This window comes from Drosophila willistoni (assembly GCF_018902025.1).
Source record: "Drosophila willistoni isolate 14030-0811.24 chromosome 2R unlocalized genomic scaffold, UCI_dwil_1.1 Seg167, whole genome shotgun sequence".
Lineage (NCBI taxonomy): Eukaryota > Metazoa > Arthropoda > Insecta > Diptera > Drosophilidae > Drosophila > Drosophila willistoni.
In genome coordinates this window covers 17916364-17932279 of record NW_025814050.1, presented here as the reverse complement: position 1 = coordinate 17932279, position 15916 = coordinate 17916364, and the positions used below count along the sequence as shown (strand labels likewise).

At 37.0% G+C, this 15916-nt stretch overlaps 5 protein-coding genes and 1 long non-coding RNA gene across 6 annotated transcripts; 1 reads left to right on the top strand and 5 right to left on the bottom strand.

The window, feature by feature from the left end:
* Positions 1-764: 764 nt before the first annotated feature.
* On the bottom strand, positions 765-2798 carry LOC6642793 (telomerase Cajal body protein 1 homolog). Its single transcript, XM_002065281.4, has 4 exons — positions 2730-2798; positions 1888-2665; positions 1635-1823; positions 765-1577 (listed from the first exon to the last, which is right to left on the bottom strand). The coding sequence occupies exons 1-4, from the start codon at positions 2737-2739 to the stop codon at positions 905-907; spliced, it is 1650 nt and encodes a 549-aa protein (XP_002065317.2). The 5' UTR covers positions 2740-2798; the 3' UTR covers positions 765-904.
* Positions 2799-3094: 296 nt separating this feature from the next.
* On the bottom strand, positions 3095-6387 carry LOC6642792 (dynein axonemal heavy chain 1). The gene has a single exon (XM_002065280.3). The coding sequence runs from the start codon at positions 6357-6359 to the stop codon at positions 3165-3167; it is 3195 nt and encodes a 1064-aa protein (XP_002065316.3). The 5' UTR covers positions 6360-6387; the 3' UTR covers positions 3095-3164.
* Positions 6388-6792: 405 nt separating this feature from the next.
* LOC124460241 lies at positions 6793-8009 on the top strand. The gene is made up of 2 exons (XR_006954172.1): positions 6793-7044; positions 7212-8009. It is a non-coding gene; the product is annotated as an uncharacterized LOC124460241 (long non-coding RNA).
* LOC6642605 (tectonic) lies at positions 7085-9169 on the bottom strand. The gene is made up of 2 exons (XM_002065279.3): positions 8558-9169; positions 7085-8497 (listed from the first exon to the last, which is right to left on the bottom strand). The coding sequence occupies exons 1-2, from the start codon at positions 9164-9166 to the stop codon at positions 7112-7114; spliced, it is 1995 nt and encodes a 664-aa protein (XP_002065315.1). The 5' UTR covers positions 9167-9169; the 3' UTR covers positions 7085-7111.
* Positions 9169-10826, bottom strand: LOC6642604 (B9 domain-containing protein 2). Its single transcript, XM_002065278.4, has 3 exons — positions 10604-10826; positions 10175-10526; positions 9169-9270 (listed from the first exon to the last, which is right to left on the bottom strand). Exons 1-3 carry the CDS (start codon positions 10689-10691, stop codon positions 9177-9179), a joined length of 534 nt encoding a protein of 177 aa, XP_002065314.2. The 5' UTR covers positions 10692-10826; the 3' UTR covers positions 9169-9176.
* A 1238-nt stretch (positions 10827-12064) lies between these two features.
* On the bottom strand, positions 12065-13561 carry LOC6642603 (testis-specific serine/threonine-protein kinase 4). Its single transcript, XM_002065277.4, has 4 exons — positions 13322-13561; positions 12882-13263; positions 12509-12819; positions 12065-12445 (listed from the first exon to the last, which is right to left on the bottom strand). Exons 1-4 carry the CDS (start codon positions 13353-13355, stop codon positions 12189-12191), a joined length of 984 nt encoding a protein of 327 aa, XP_002065313.1. The 5' UTR covers positions 13356-13561; the 3' UTR covers positions 12065-12188.
* Between the last annotated feature and the right edge of the window lie 2355 nt (positions 13562-15916).

Sequence of the window (15916 nt, the reverse complement as noted above, 5' to 3'; positions counted from 1 at the left end):
GAATTCTGTTAGTTTTTGACCTACTTTTAAAATTCATGTGTTTATTTTCTTATTAACTAAATAATATTGACCAATTTTCGAAATAATAATCATGAATAATTTTTCTATATTTGGTGATGTCATTTTTAAAAATATGCTAAACTGGTATCAAATACATTTATAACATTTGAAAATCGATTAGAAATTGGTTAAAATACAGTTGAAATTTTAAAATAAATTCACAAAAATCTCTGTTCATTTTTGGGCGATTTTTTAAATTCAAAGCTAATATTTTGTCACGAAAACTAATTTTCCATGCTTTGATAGCATTTTAAACCTAAAGCGAAGTTAAAAATTCATAAAAAACGGTCAAAACGTCGCCACCAAAAAAATTGGCTTGAGAAAACTATGAAATTTTATTAAATATTTAGTTTAGTGTAAAACAATTTTTCAAAATCCTTAACTTTGAGAATGTGTAACTCAATCAGCTTGAAGACAAGTTGCAAAACTCATATTTTCTTTTGCTGTTAGAATAGTCTGTTATAGACGAATATTAAAGTTGAATTATTACAAGAAATACGAAACTATTATTTCTATATATTTACACAATGAATATAGTAGTTTGTTTATGAAATCTGTGAGTGATTTGAAAAGTTCAAAATAGAATTGCTACAGGCCGCGTGTTGTCCCTGCATTGGTGCCTCTATGTGTCCTTTTCTTGGAGAAGAGACGCAATAAGCAACAAGGGGGCATCAAATTTACAAAAATATAGAAAAAGCCAGTTGTTCAATGGAAAGTATTCATTAATTCTAGGAGGTATTTGTTATAAAAAGTTGGTTAAACAACTAATTAATGGTTTTTGTACACTTATCAACTAGTTTTAAAATATTCAAACAAAAACAATAATGTAAGAGCCTTGAACTTGTTATTCCTGAGATGGCCCGCACCATAGCAATAGTACAGCATTCTCATAATCCACAACCTGAGGGGTTGGATTATGCTCTTCTTTCAACTCGTTGCCATTAGCCGTTGCATTTAAGAGGGTTTCATTATCACGACTTTCAGTGTCAAGGAAATGATATTGGCCTGAACTTGTTGCCAGAATGGGTAAATGGGGATGAAAACCAATGCCATTGAGGCAATCGTCATGCAAAGGCAAGGACATGGATCGCTTCTCACTCTTCTCATCCGATAGATGCCAGAGATTAAGAACTCCACGTGTATCTCCACTAGCCAACCATGAGTGTTGCTCATTCAAATCAAATTGAATGCGTTGATTTGTATCAACTTGACGTTTAAATTCCCTCAAGGGTTTATTATAGTTCCTCATATCCCAGTGTAGCAATTTGGGACACTTGCGGGCACCGCTGAACAAATACCAATCACCAGAACTGCCGGGAGCATACTTTAGTTGAGTAACACCAGCCTTGTGGCCACCCAAAGTGAAGAGAGGACCCTGCTTCGGTCCGCAGCGTAGATCAAAATGCTGTATATAACCATGCCAATTGCCACAGGTTAGAGTATTTCGATGCTCGGTGGTCTGGGCAATGGAGGATATGGAAAACTTCACTGGATAATTATCGTAAGTGCGACCAGGTCTAAAATTGAACAAGCCTTAGAGGGTAAGCAAGAATAGGGTAAGTGATTCCTCAAACCTGTTGGTATCAAAGATTTTAATGGATCGCTTATAGCCTGCATAAATTTTCTCTGCATCCTGGGAGAAGGCCAAAGAAATAGCTGCGACCACCTCGTCCACCTCATCGTAGCCCATGTAGCTGCAGCGTAGACTGCCATCGAAGGCGTCCCACATATTAATGGGCTCATGCTGACGTGTCGCTAGCCAACTGAGAAAGAAAGTTGCCATTAATGGATGCAATTAAAGGTCCTTCTTATCAAAGTTTCTTTTACCAGCATGTTTCTGGTTGTTGACTATTCATTTGAGGATACCAAACGCAATCATAAACTGTTCCCCCCTCTGGTATGTGGACAGCCGAATGCATTTTACTTAGATTACGCTTAGACGTTACACTTGCTGCTCCATATAGATCTGTGGGCAATTCCATTACATGCATGCCATCCCGATGGATGGGCACCAGCAGACAAGTGCCATCGGGTGACCAAAAGCATCCTTTGGTATAGTGCTGTTCGTATGCGGATGAGGTCCAGCATCGCCGACCCAATTCGATAATATCGTTCCTAAAATATTCCAATACCAATGGCAACATCTGTTCATCCGGATCGATTTCAGGCTCTAGAGTCGCATTATTCTCATATTCCTTCTCAGTGGTATTGTTTGGTGCCACATCTATGGTGTCATCGATGCTGATAACTTGCGAGCTCTCTTCCATAGTTGACTCGTCCTCCATGGTGGTATCGTTCTCTTGGCGGCTGCTGCTGCTCTTTTCAAGCTCATTCAGCGACATTTCTTTTAGAACACTGCGAGAAGACGGACGATTTAGTGCCGAGTTTGGATAGTTTTTTAGTTTAAGACGCTCTGCATCTGTCAGACTGAAACTGAGACTTGATAGTGCCAGGGATTCTTGTTCAGAGCCAGTAGTTTCCTTTGCCGGCGCTTGAAACATGGAAATGGACATATCCATGCTGCTGTTGATGCTTAAATTCTGATTGAGCAGTGATGAAGCCGATGGATCTTCATCCATGCTTATACTGTGATTGGTTGCCGTTGCTAAAGTTTGGTTAAAGAATTTGTATTAAATGAAGAAGTAGTACATAATTATTTATTTATTTACATTCTTCCATTTAAACGACACCCGGCATAACAAAATAAATTCACCACGGTACGAGCGTATTAGAGCTGGGAGTTTCATCGACTACACAATCGATGATTTTCACCGGGTCTATCGAGTCGAGCCACTATCGATAAATTCGACTTAGCCCTTAGCACTTTCGAATAAGCCCTTAGAACTTTTGACTTAGCCCTTAGCACTACGAATCATAAACAAATTTAGGAAGGGGGAGCTTTGACTTTTTGAAGCATTTCAGGACTACTCTCAACCTGGTGCTGCAGAGCCAAGTCAAATAGAAATGTAACAGTCAAAATTTAAACCAATAAAATAAGTTAAAGCTTAAAACCTAGTCATAATAATAGAATCTCTTCAAATAAGTGTGTAATTTCTTTATTGTTCAAATTGAGAATTACTGCATCTCAAAGTGGTGAATGTAATTTAAAGAATATCTCTGCGACATTTGCGCAATTGTTTTCGTAATAGCAAGGCATCCAATTCGGCTTGTTTATTTTTTTCCTCCTCTTCAATAGCTCTTCGTATTTCCTCAGCCTCTTCATTGGCCCTCACAGATATATCATGCACTTCCGGTAGATGATCCAAAATGCCTTTACGTACCAAATACTGATAGTTCATTGACACAGTATACTTAATATCCTGACCAACTAACTGGCTAAGTTCGACCCAATGCAAATACATCCAATTTTCATTGCGCAAATCTTTGACACTATTGTAAACAGGAATAAATTCATCGATTTTGCCAATAAAAATGTTAGCCACATCCATTATTTCGGGTTTTTCACTGAAGTTGTTTACCGATTCAACCAGATCGTTGCGATATTCCATCAGATGCGCCCAGACATCATCCAAATCGACTTGAGCTATCGGATTACCCAGAGTGGCCTCCTCCAATTTTTGGAAATTCGCGCAGGCATACCAAAGGAGTTTGTATGGCGAAAAGCTAGCCACAATACTTTCCAGAAATTCTGTAGACAACGGTTCCAGCTCAAACAATTCCTGGCGAAATTGCAGTGTTTGTCCGAGTTTCTCTAGTTCCTTAATCAGGGCAAACGTTTTCTTCACATCCACTGAGGTCTCTTGGGCACGATCCGCCTTGAAGACCAAGGAGAAGGCCTGAACTTCATCGTTAAGGGATTCCAGACGCTCCTCAAAGGCCTGACACTCGCTGGCATGTTGTCGCAGAAACTCTTCAATATCAATTTTCTGCTCTTCCTTGAGGGTGGATAAACGCACTGTGATCTGATGGGGCCAGGCAAAGGCATTCCATTTCATGGCAAATTGATGATCACTTAGATTATAGAAGAAACTATCCAAAAGATCATATTCCAACCACATGATCTGTATATCAGCCCGTAATTGTTCGACAATTTCGGGCACTGTTAGGGCATAATCACGAATCTCGTACAAATGTTCAATACTGGTTGGACGTTCGGCAATTTTGCGATGGACCTCAATACAACGATCGAGTATTGCATCATTTGTCTCGTACATACGATCCACATAGTATTCGAAAATACGTCGTATGATTTCAATATGTTTTTTAATCATAATTTGTTTCGTTGTATCCACATTAATGTAAAACGGACCGATGGTTATATACGCCGGGAGAATTTCTCGTAGTTCTTCCTTTTGTCGCTTATGTTCCAGTATGTCGGCTTTGACCTGGGATGAGGGTTTACGCGTTGTAACATAATCTGTCATATATTGATTCACTGGCAAGAGATAGAAGTCAATGAATCTCTCATAGAGCTTAGCATAAGCTCTCAGTGGTATTACAGACTTTGTGTAACATTTTCGTATTAAAGCATCTTGTTCCAAATATCGATCCTCAATTAGCTCCACCGTTAAAAGATATAAATTCGGGGCAAATTTCATCCCAGTCATTACATCGGAATCTATGCAACGCACCCCCGCGCTCTTTTCCAGACCCCTTTTGAAAATGTCCACCAAAGAGGGCAGAAACTCATCCGGATCGGTGGAGTAGAAAACTTTACGATCATCACTTATGCTCAGGGTCATGGCGAAAACGGGTTTGGGAAATGGAAATTCGGTTTCAATAAAATCACTTGTCCATTTATAATGCGGTTTCAGGTTCAAGAATTGTAGGCAAGGATCACAAACAAAATGCGCAAAATTATTCAAAGATGACTCCAACAAAACCTCCATAGACTCTTGCATGCGAAATTTAACTTGTAATATAAATCTTGATATTTTGCACATCTCATAGACAGTCCAATTGTTGAAACTAATATCCAGCCAACCCTTGCCCAATGCCCTTAGAGTCACAGTGATCACTGTGGTTATTTGCTGTGGCCAATAGACCTTCAGAAACGTAGCCGTATTATCACTATGTGCTTCCTGAGATTGCAGGAAATCGGATAAGGCCAATGGCTTACTGAAACTACAGGTGAAAATGGAAAGGGTCTCAATATATTGACATTCAATGGCTACACCCATCATTGCCTCAATGCCTCCAATGCAATAGTATAATGTGGCCTTGAGATAGGCATAACGTTTCTTCTCGATGGCCAAACGAAGTGCTTTGATTCTTTGTCTCTCCTGCTCTGAGAATTCCACACGAAATGATTGAGCCACAAATTCTTTAAGATTAATATTACGAAATTGTGGAAACTCTTTGGGCATTTTGATAATAAACTGTTCCAGTTCATATAAAGCCATTAGGCGTTCGAATACCAAATTAACTTCAGAACGAAGACGTCTTTTGCATTGTTCGGATACCTTAGATGCCTGCAGTATATCCTCGACTGGTTTGAAGTTGTAGAAATTAGTTGATTCAATGTCCTCGTGCAGGACGCAATCTACAATCAATTCCATCAACATAAGTTGCTCTCCCTTATGCCTTTCATTGACAGCCGCCCGCAGACGTTTGATATACTTGTGAGGATCTTCGGCCAAGAACATAAATTGCAATTTTGGCACCTCGTATATGCAATCGTCTTCCAGTGAATGCAAGGTCCAGAGACCTGTGTCGTTGTTATAGGAAGTGACAGCTGCCAAAACCCATTGGCAACTTAATAAACTCAGATTGTAGGGCAAATAGGCACGGGCTGGCAATGGATAATGTGTGTCGCCCACTATGCCGAGTTCAAACCAGGCTTCCGGTGAATTTATATCGAAGTTACTATCATCGAAGAAGCTCAAGGGAAACTTGTGGGGAAAGGCAAATTCGGACATTACATTGTATTGCTCCTCGGTGGGTTGTAGCACATCATCGGTGAGACCAGCCTTTTCCAGTTCCTCGGTGAGATTTATCTTCTGATATTGCCGTCGACGGCGATCCACTTCCACATCCTTGGGCAAATGTCGCTTGGGCACAAAACGGGTCTGTATCACTTTTGGCAATATTGTTGGCAAGGGAAAGCGATGACCTTTACCGTTTTTCCCCACCAAAGTTAGCCAACGTTGGGCCTCCTGTATGGGATAGAAGGCGGCCGTCAATTGTTCCCGTGGTATATGCAATTCCTGGTAGGTCATCACTGCTGTGCCCGGACGGGGAGGCAGTATGCACACAGACTTGCTCTTTGCCTTAGCTTCTTCATTCGAGCTAAGAGATGCATTGCTAGAAGCCACCATCATTTCGATTTTGTCGACCATTTTTAAATTCTTTTATTTACAAATTATTCTTATTTTATTTTTATTTTCTAACTGTCATAATGGTTAGTGTAGGTTTTTTATTTTATATTTTTTTGTGTTGTGGGTGGAGAAAAACAGACACAAATAATATAGGAAAAAGTAAAAGAACTTTGTTTTCCCTCTTGTTTGAAAGGATATCGGGAGCCTTTATGGGAGTGTAAAGAAGTATGCTTTAACAAGTTGTGAATTACAAGGGCTGAAAACGAGTACGAGCTGCTATCTTGGAAAATTACTTAAAATTAAAACATCTGTGGATTTCTTTTGCTGGTAAATACGAGTACTAAAAATATTTGTTGTTTCATTGCTAAAGACAAAAATTAGTTTTCCTTAAAGATTATTTAGACATCTCGAATCAATTGAAATTTGTTTGGTAAGTATTGAAAAATGTGTAAAAGTCGCAATACTAAAAAACTAGTAGTTTCGATTTCTACATTTAGTTCGTAGTTTCTTTTCTAAAATTAGGCAAAGAGGCAAAAATTCTTTAGATAAAATAGCTTTAGAATCAAAATTTTAAACAAATGTTGAAAAGCCAGCTAAAAATGTATGTGCTTAGAGGACCATCATTATAAATTTTTTCGTTTAAGTGGCATAACCTTCTACAACAGAGTAAAAGAGAAACAATTGTCCACATTTTCGGAAGCCCTTGGTCAGTGTATTAGAAAGTCACGTTTTCTATTTAATTTATTTAAACATTTCTTTTATTAAAAATTAATTTACTTTAATATGACCAGACAAATAATTAGAGTAAACAAATAGTATTCATAATGAACAATTTGTTGACCACTATTGACTGAACGATCTCTCACCTTATAGAACATAACTGATACGGCCAACGGCAACTCAATCTGCTGTTCACTGCCATCAAATTCCAGATCATGTCTTTGACCCAACACAATTCTGGCATGTTGCAGGACCTGTTGATGCGGAGCCATGCCATCGAGGAGAGTTAGCTGTTCCAGATGAAATTCGTAGCGTACACTAAGAAATATATTTCGGCAGCTAAGACTTTGTTGAATTTCATCAAAGTATCCCTGCACGGGTGGTAGATTATGCAAATCTTTGCCATAATTCAATTTGAGGGGCAACCATTTGTCCACCTGAGGTCTACCCAATTGGGAGATGAATATTTGCTGGACTTTGTCCAAGCTTGAGCAATTATGTGGCAATAATTTGTGCCAAATCTCCGACTGAAGATTTTCACAATATTGCGTGTGATTGGCATTCTCCTGGAGTTGAGGGGCATCCAATTGGGTGAGTTGACATTGTTGAGCCACATTGATGCCGAAACGAAGTGCCTGACTTTCATCAAGATTACGTTGGCAATTACGAGTGCCGACCTGGCGATGGAACAGTGGCAACCAATGGTAATCCTGTTTAACGGCATTCAATTCGAAATAGCTTAGTATTTGGGGCACATCGGAGCTATCGTTTTTGGGCAAAAGTTGAGAGGATATTACTGGTTTTCCTGTAAGATAACCCAATGGACCTGAGATGGGTTTGCTGGCAGTCTCATTAACCGACTTAAAACTGACTTTGTAGTGCAGCCACAATTCTTCACTTTCCGTTTGCCTGGTTGGGGCTTCTCTTAGTAAAAGTTTAACTCCCAAAATATTTGTATAATTGTGTAAAAATTCCAATTCTATTTTATCGACTATCATATCTAGTTGCGTATCATTTGCTTGGTCAAAACATGCGAGTTTTCTGGTGAGGTTAACACTTTGCCATAGCTGACAAATTTGCATATTAATACCCTCCACTTCTGTTTCCTCTATATCTCTGGGTTTACCTAGCACTTGATAATTACTCGTGATATTCAAAATTAGTGCAAGATTCTCTTGCAATTGGTTAATGTCATTCATGAGGCAGTTGTTCTCAGTGGGCTGAAGATGTCTAATGGCTTGTCTTATATGGCAATGGGCAGTCTCATAGCTAGTGGGAAGCATAAAGACACTTGACTCTTTACTCTCGGGATGCCACAATTGCAGAGCTTGTCCCAACTTGTAATGCGACTGAGTTGAGGGCACATTATCCGTTTCGTATGCCTCCAATAAGTCAGGCCACTTTCTATACTTTGATGAATCAAAATCGCGAAAGATTGGCTAAAAGAAAGAGTATTTTTTGATGAAGGGTTATATCGAAAGAACTTTGCTTTAACTTACCTGCATTTTGACGGGTTTGGTATTACTGCGAAAGACACATAACCAGCCATCGTGCAACTGACATGTGGGCAGTCCATGAGTATATTGAAAGTCTTCCAGTCTCGTTTGCAATTCTGCAGGAGCCTCTAAGCCCAAACAATTGAAGACGACCAGAATTTCAGATGGACAATCGCGATCACAACAACAATTTAGATCGCAAATGCCTTCACGAAGATCACACGAACAATAATAGAGATAGGAGGGCGTTTGCTTTCCAGATGGAGCATTAGATGACTCTGTGGCATTTCCCCTTGTCTGGGTATCAGCAGTGGGAAGAGGAGCTGGTGTGGTAGTCGTTGTAGATGTTGTTGTTGTTGTAGTACTTGTCGCCCTTGGCTGTCTTCGGGGTGGAAATGTTTGACTCGGTGTACTTGCAATTTCAGTTTGAGGACTTGGACTACTTAGATCCATGGTGTTTCCAATGCTATCTGTGGTGACACTCGCTAAAGCATTTGGATTTGGAGTAGTTGTCGATATTGTCGTATTATAATTATGGGAGATGCCAATTTTTATCATATATATAGGACTTGCCCGTAGTCCAATAAGCAAAACCATTATTAAATTCCACATTTTGGTTAAACTATTTAAATTCCACTCCATAATCTTCAAATTTGCGAAAAATCAAATTAAGATCAACTATAATTTTGCCCGAACTACGTGTTTGTAGCTTGTAACTGAAATAAAATATAAGAAAACCAAATTTAGACCAATATTAAAAAATGACTAATTATTAAAAAAATGGTATTAGTTTGAGTTATAGCTTAATTTGTGCATTTGGAAATGTAATAATAAAATTTTGACCGAAAGGTCATTCTTTCTTCTAATAATATCATTCAAATGATCGCCTTGGGATTTTCTAACTATTTTAATGGGTCTAGACCCTAGAGTTCGGGGATCGGGTAAAGTCTATTGCATACTTTTAAGAGAGAGTTAATAACTAAATGGTTTTGAATTCCGCAATATTAATAAAATATCCCGAAATACATTTTCGGCGGAGATTCATCGCTTTAAAACGTTAGAGAACGGCGGCGATATCTCAATCAAAATCAGCGATCAATTGCTTAAATTGAGTAAGTGAATTATAAATTCAAATAATTTTTTAGGCTTTTATGATTGTTAAGCTATTCATAATAGCAAATGATCATCATTTAAGGCTGCCCAACCAACTTAAAATACAGAATTTAATGAACGGGAATATATACATATAGCATTAATAAAGAATTAAAAAGGGATATTTGAAAGGCAATCGGTACAAAAGTTTTTGAGAAATTATTGTTACCGATTAGATAAAGAAATTGTTTTGTGAAAAACGAGTTTAAAGTTTCAGATTACTGAAGATATTTGCTTTAAGTGTCCAGAAAATATTCTAAAATACATATATTGAAGTTCCAAAAGAGCAAAAAATAATAAACCACTGCCACAAAATTCCCCCTTTAGAACATGGAAACGGTTTTTAAACTCCTAAGCTAAGAGTCACGATAATAGTCCCAAATATCGGGTTATGTGCTAGCAAAATCCGAAATATTCATGTCAGTAGTTTCCTTTAGTGAATCGTCACTGTAAGTTATGCACGCTTACCGTTCTACACCCGAGTATAGCAAATCGGTTTTACTTAGAGCCGCTCCACCGCCGCCAAAACGTTCGCGAACACTCTCCCACCAGCCGCAAGGTGCCACTTTCCAGGTGTTTATTTCCAAACGGTGTCCTCCCGGCGATGCTGGTATGTGGGCAAAACCGTAACCCACGGGCCAACTTTGCTGCAGAATATTAACTGCAAACACTTCCACCAATAATCTCGGCCAGCCTTGAACTGCCGCCGTACTGAGATGTATGTCCAGGGGCTGGGCAAAATCTGAACTATTCTCCAAACGATGTGACGATACGTGAGTTTGTCCTTGCACCTCGCCCTGAACCAAGCGCCAAGCGTTGCCTAAGCGAAAGTTAGGTGAAAATTATTTAAGCATTTTCATCAAAATTTTTTGTTCGTTTAGAATTTGAATTCTTTACCGCTCTGCACACTCCACTTGCAGTACAAATGAGGTTCTGCGAAATCGACAGCTTTCAATATTTGTCCAATAATATGCACTTCCGCCATCAAAGTCAAATGGAATTAACACATTTAAAGTGTTTGAACTCTAAAATTATTATTTATATGTTTTACTTTTCTCTTGCTCTTCTCTCTTTGTGCACTTGTTTAATTCTAAATTGGTTTTTATTTTACTTTATTTTACTTTCTGTTTTGACAGTTGATGGTTGTCTAGGCAACCCTTCTCGAAGGGGTGCTGCCAACCCAGGCGGAACGTTTAGAGATCTGGTTCGTCCCAATGGGTTGATGACTAGTTCAGGAACACGAATTCGAGGAAACTAAAAATTCGAATACATTTGTACACTTAATTTCCAATATTATCTAATATCTCAGCTGAAATAACTTTTTATCGAGTCTCAATTGTGAAACAGTTTTGTTTATGGTTTTCTAAGTTGCTATAATTAACCAAAATTCTCAACATTTGTAAAAATTAAATATTTAAAATTAATATTAACAGGGGCTGGATTAAGGCTTCTATAAAGTCCACAAAGCAAATTCATGCATTTCAATTAACTAACAAAGTATATAAATATTTTTATATAAGATATTAAGAAATTTCTCAGTCATGCAAGTGCATAGGAATAGGCAGGGAAGGGCAGCTGCTTTTTTTTGAGAAGTCATTCAATTTAAATTTCTTCAAAGTTTTGTTTTTTATAATATATCAATTCCATTCATTCATAAATTGAGTTGTTTTTTATGAAAAATGTATCAACTGCAACTGCGGGGCAGCAATCTTTACTTTTTATTCAATCCATCCCGGTTTGTCTTTTAAACCTAATTATTATCGGTTTTCTTTTAAATTTCACATAAAAATAACGAAGTTAAGAGTTAGGTAAAGATTTTCTTATAAAGCCTATCTTTATAAGAAACATTAAGTTTTAAAAAAATACCAAGACCAGCATTTGAATCGTTTTGAAGAAACGTTCCTGAAGTAACTAAAAAGAGATCAAATTTTAAAAACTAATAATTTGAAATGAATCAATAAAATGATTTTCTATGACCCTTTTAAGTTCCTTTCCGTGGTCGAAATTTGAGCTTTTTAAGTATTTAAATCTTCATATTATATTTTTATGTACATATATGAAAGGAGACACTAACATCCAAAATGACTTATTAGGCAAACAGAAACGGTTTTTACCAGGTTGCTCTACAATTTAACTTTGTAAATTTTTTAATAATTTAGTCACAGTTTCCAAGTAAGCAAAGCTTAAAAAACCAACAAGAACCAGTAAATACAATGCCCTCTATATACATAGTTTATACAATTGGTTAGATTAATTCCTAAGGTTCAATTCAATTGAAATCTATGATATATTACAAATTTCAAGAGTTGGTTAGATTAAATCTTAACATCATTTAATTCAACCCAAATAAAAATAGAATTTTCTGTTTAAAGTGATCCCAAAGTTTATTAAATGTATATAATTTTTTAGTTGATTTTTGTGTAAATTTTGATTTCTATAATTTTTTTTTCACGGCAGCATCATCATTTGATATTCATCTAGATTACCTCAAATTATACCAAGGATCATCCTTGACTTGTGGTACATTATATCTGATTTTAACTGGAGCCAATATATGCATTATCATGTGCTTACATTCACTCGAAGCGGTTGGCGATTTGGGGAATACCAGAGATTGATTGATTCGCTTCAGCAAAATGTGCACATTGGAGCCATCGTAGGGTAGTCGACCAAAGACCATGGCATAGCAGACAACGCCACAGGCCCAAATGTCAGACATAAAAGGATCATAGGCAACGCCTAAAATGTGACACCAAAGGGTCAATGAATTAATAGAATTGGATGAGTGTTGGCCTGTCTTACCTTTTAGAATCTCTGGACTGGCGTAGGCATAGCTACCGCAAAAGGTTTTCGAGAGAACCACTTGATTATCCGTTGTACGGGTATCCTTGCGTGCAAAACCGAAATCAATCAATTTCAAACTCCAGTTTTCATCCAAAAGCAGATTCTCACACTTAATATCACGATGAACGACACCCTTACTGTGTATATATTCCACAGCGCTAATCAGTTGCTTAAATAGATTACGCGACTGAGGTTCATCCAGAAATTTCTTATCACGCACATAATCCAGAAGTGTGCCATTCTCAGCCAGTTGCATGATCAAGTAGACTCTAAGGAAGAATGATGAAATCAATTAAGTTGAGACTCTTCTCTTCACTTCTTAGAAACCCACCTATGACTAGTCTCTATGCTCTGATAGAAGGTTATCAAATTCTCATGATGCAATCCTTTGACCGCCTCGATTTCGCGAGGCAAAAACTTTTGCGTATACTCGGATGGGGCTTTAACCTTTGAAATGATTTTCACTGCCACTCGTTTGCCATACTCTTCAGAGAAACCGATTTTGACTTTGGCATAGTTACCCGTACCGATCACTTTGCCCAATATAATGCCATGCTCCTCCAGTATAGTTTTCTGTGGTTTAGTCTTGTCCTCAACTTTTGGCGACCCGTTTTTGCCGCTTGGGCGTTCACTATTGAATGTATAAACCTTTTGCTCTTGTCGGCGACCCGAATTCTGATCGGTGACAAGATCTTGCGATGAACTTGCAGTCACTACAAAATGTACACCATTGCAAAAATATAACCCAAACAACACTTTGAATGGACTTACCTAAGTCACCTTTACGTTTTGGCGCTGCCGCCATTTAAACTTCCTACCACAAACAGTGCGTTTCGCAACGTGCGCCAGTGTGTTGCCACAAATGAGACGTGCCGCCGTGTAAAAAAAAAATCCAAAATATCACTAAAGATCTTATATCAACATGTTTTTTTTATATATGCACAACAAATTTTGGAAAGGAATAGAGATGGGATAGAAACTTTGACAACATTTCGATGGGAATCAGCTTTAATCAGACATTATTTTCATTGAAACTTGATTCAAAAAAGTTGAAATGTACATATGTAGGTATATTTCGAGAAGGTTGTTTTAAGGGGAGTCCCAAGAGTCCAGTAAAGGAAAGGGTTATCTACTTACATCGCCTGCTTTTAATACCATAACTAGTCGTACTTTTCCAAATAATTTTTCCTAGTCGTTACTTACTTATCTTTCGGCTAAAGCAAATCCAAGAACTTGAAGAATACAATTCAAAATTAAATTCATATTTTAACTTTACGCCTAGAGTCTAGACGATTCTTCGTCAAAACTTTTGAAGAAAAATGAAAGCGAAATTTGGTTAATATCTATTTATGCTTTCCATCCCTTGGAGAAAATAAAATTCTTTTTTCCCACAGAACTTTGGTTATGTAGCCTTTGGCTTGTTAAGACTTAATCTTGTTAAGCCTTAATCTTCAATCAGCTTCTTTTATATACTTTCAGAGTTTATTTTATAATTGGTCAGTCAACAAATTTTTTTAATTTTATATACTTTGTATTGACTTCAGCCTGTTTAAATTAGTTAATACTGTACTAAATTTGTTTTATTAAATAAAATAAAAAATGTTTTTTTTTTCTTTAATTCCGGTTACAGCGAATTGTCCGGTCCCTTGAGCATCGTTATAATACATATTATAATACATATTATAACTGTATATCAACAGGATATATATGTATTATCTGCAAAAGTTCTTAACGTTTGCAATTTGTTATTTGAGCTGTAGTTCTTTTTGGTTTATTTTCTTGTGTATTATCGCAGGTAAGCTGAGGAATTTCTGTTGAAAAATGTTATTTTAATTGAATTTATAGGCCGCAGGCTCTTTGACTTTGCCAGTTGTGTAATAACTCAAGCAAAAATCAAATAAGTTACTGAATTCAGCCCAACTCCCAGAAAAAAAAACACGAACAGGACCCACAACTCTGTAAAATTTCTGTGGTAACTTTTTCAATATACCTCGTATCTAAATGAATTAATGAATGTGACAGACAAGATTATGACGAATTTTAAATAGTTAGATTATAGATATTGGTGGCTAATAAGATTAATTTTAAGAGCTTAATAAATTTAGAGACGCAGAATGACTAGATGTCTATACGAAACTAGTTTGTTATTGATGATGATTGATTTAATTATATAAATGAAATAAAATTTCCATTAATTACTACACGGTACTTTGGAGTCGTTTCCTATATAAGTATTTAATATTTTTTTGTTCTGATTGTCCAGTTACCTCTGCCGCAATACACCTACAAAAAAAAAGGACCCACACCTGTTCACTCCACTTTACCCCGAAGCATTTTGGTTACCTACATTTTAAGTTAACTTTTATGGCGGGTTTTGCGCCTGTGTTTGAGTTTTGGTTTATGAAATTTTCACAAAATTTTATTCTTGTTGTTGTCCTTTTAAAGTTGGCTTAAGGTCATGTAAGTGCGAGCGGTTTGTAAAATTTCAATTGAAACGTTTTTTTTTTTTCGTTTTTTGTTCTCTTTTAGTTTGTTTTATTATGTTTCATTTTAAATGTGAAATGTAGCTGGAAGGCAAAAAAGAAACCAACACAAAGAGGAAAATGAAAACCGAAAGTTGCCTGTAATTGACAATGGGAATTTTAAGAAAATCAAATATTTATAATTCGATAATTGAAATAAAAGACAGAACGTAACATTCTGTTTTTGATTAAAATTTTGTGGATAAGAAAATTTGTCTTCAATTTTGCATTGATTATAAATTTAACGTGAAAATAATTAGAAGCTTGAAAATTAACTTTTGACATTGGCTCTTTGGCTGTCAAAAAAAGTAGCAAAGTGAATTAATAAAAGATATTTTAATTGGCAAAAATGGAATTCTTTTTAGCAATTATTGTAATAACATAAACTTTATAGTGACGTTTGTGACTTTGACTAACAATTTGTATATTTTAATTTTCCTCTGTTATTTTGATTTGTCATTTGAGATACTTGAAGATGTATTTTACTCTCTCTTTATGACGCATGCATGTTAATGTACCGCCATTACGTTGATTTCACAATATCCTTGCACACATCCTGTCCGGAGCGAGCATCAGGAGAAAACAATAGTAGAGCAGAGAGCAAATGTCAAAATTGTTTGTGGCAGTTGCCCGCCAGCGGAAATGCCCAAGCGCCACACGAGGTAAAAGGCGGAGGCGGGCTTAAGGGTAGAAACTGACAAAACGGCAAAAATGACAACTGAAATATGCGATGCTGCGAGAGTCACCTAGCGAATGGTAGAGTAGTTGCAGGATGAGGACGACTCATGGTATTGTGGTTTGTGGAGGTGCATGGCGCATCATCACCGGCAGCAGCAGCAGGAGC

Bases quoted from the DNA above. Each gene is read 5' to 3' on its own strand.
- LOC6642603 (XM_002065277.4), bottom strand. From the start codon at position 13,355: ATGGCGGCAGCGCCAAAACGTAAAGGTGACTTAG. The intron at 13,264-13,321 runs GTAAGTCCATTC...TACATTTTGTAG, and splicing joins AAAACGTAAAGGTGACTTAG to TGACTGCAAGTTCATCGCAA. The intron at 12,446-12,508 runs GTAAGACAGGCC...GTCACATTTTAG, and splicing joins CAGTCCAGAGATTCTAAAAG to GCGTTGCCTATGATCCTTTT.
- LOC6642793 (XM_002065281.4), bottom strand. The intron at 1,824-1,887 runs GTAAAAGAAACT...TTTCTTTCTCAG, and splicing joins CAACAACCAGAAACATGCTG to TTGGCTAGCGACACGTCAGC. The intron at 1,578-1,634 runs GTTTGAGGAATC...GTTCAATTTTAG, and splicing joins AAAATCTTTGATACCAACAG to ACCTGGTCGCACTTACGATA.
- LOC6642604 (XM_002065278.4), bottom strand. From the start codon at position 10,691: ATGGCGGAAGTGCATATTATTGGACAAATATTGAAAGCTGTCGATTTC. The intron at 10,527-10,603 runs GTAAAGAATTCA...ACTTTCGCTTAG, and splicing joins CAAGTGGAGTGTGCAGAGCG to GCAACGCTTGGCGCTTGGTT. The intron at 9,271-10,174 runs GTAAGCGTGCAT...ATTTTATTTCAG, and splicing joins CTATACTCGGGTGTAGAACG to TTACAAGCTACAAACACGTA.
- LOC6642792 (XM_002065280.3), bottom strand. From the start codon at position 6,359: ATGGTCGACAAAATCGAAATGATGGTGGCTTCTAGCAATGCATCTCTT.
- LOC6642605 (XM_002065279.3), bottom strand. From the start codon at position 9,166: ATGTGGAATTTAATAATGGTTTTGCTTATTGGACTACGGGCAAGTCCT. The intron at 8,498-8,557 runs GTAAGTTAAAGC...TCTTTCTTTTAG, and splicing joins CCAAACCCGTCAAAATGCAG to CCAATCTTTCGCGATTTTGA.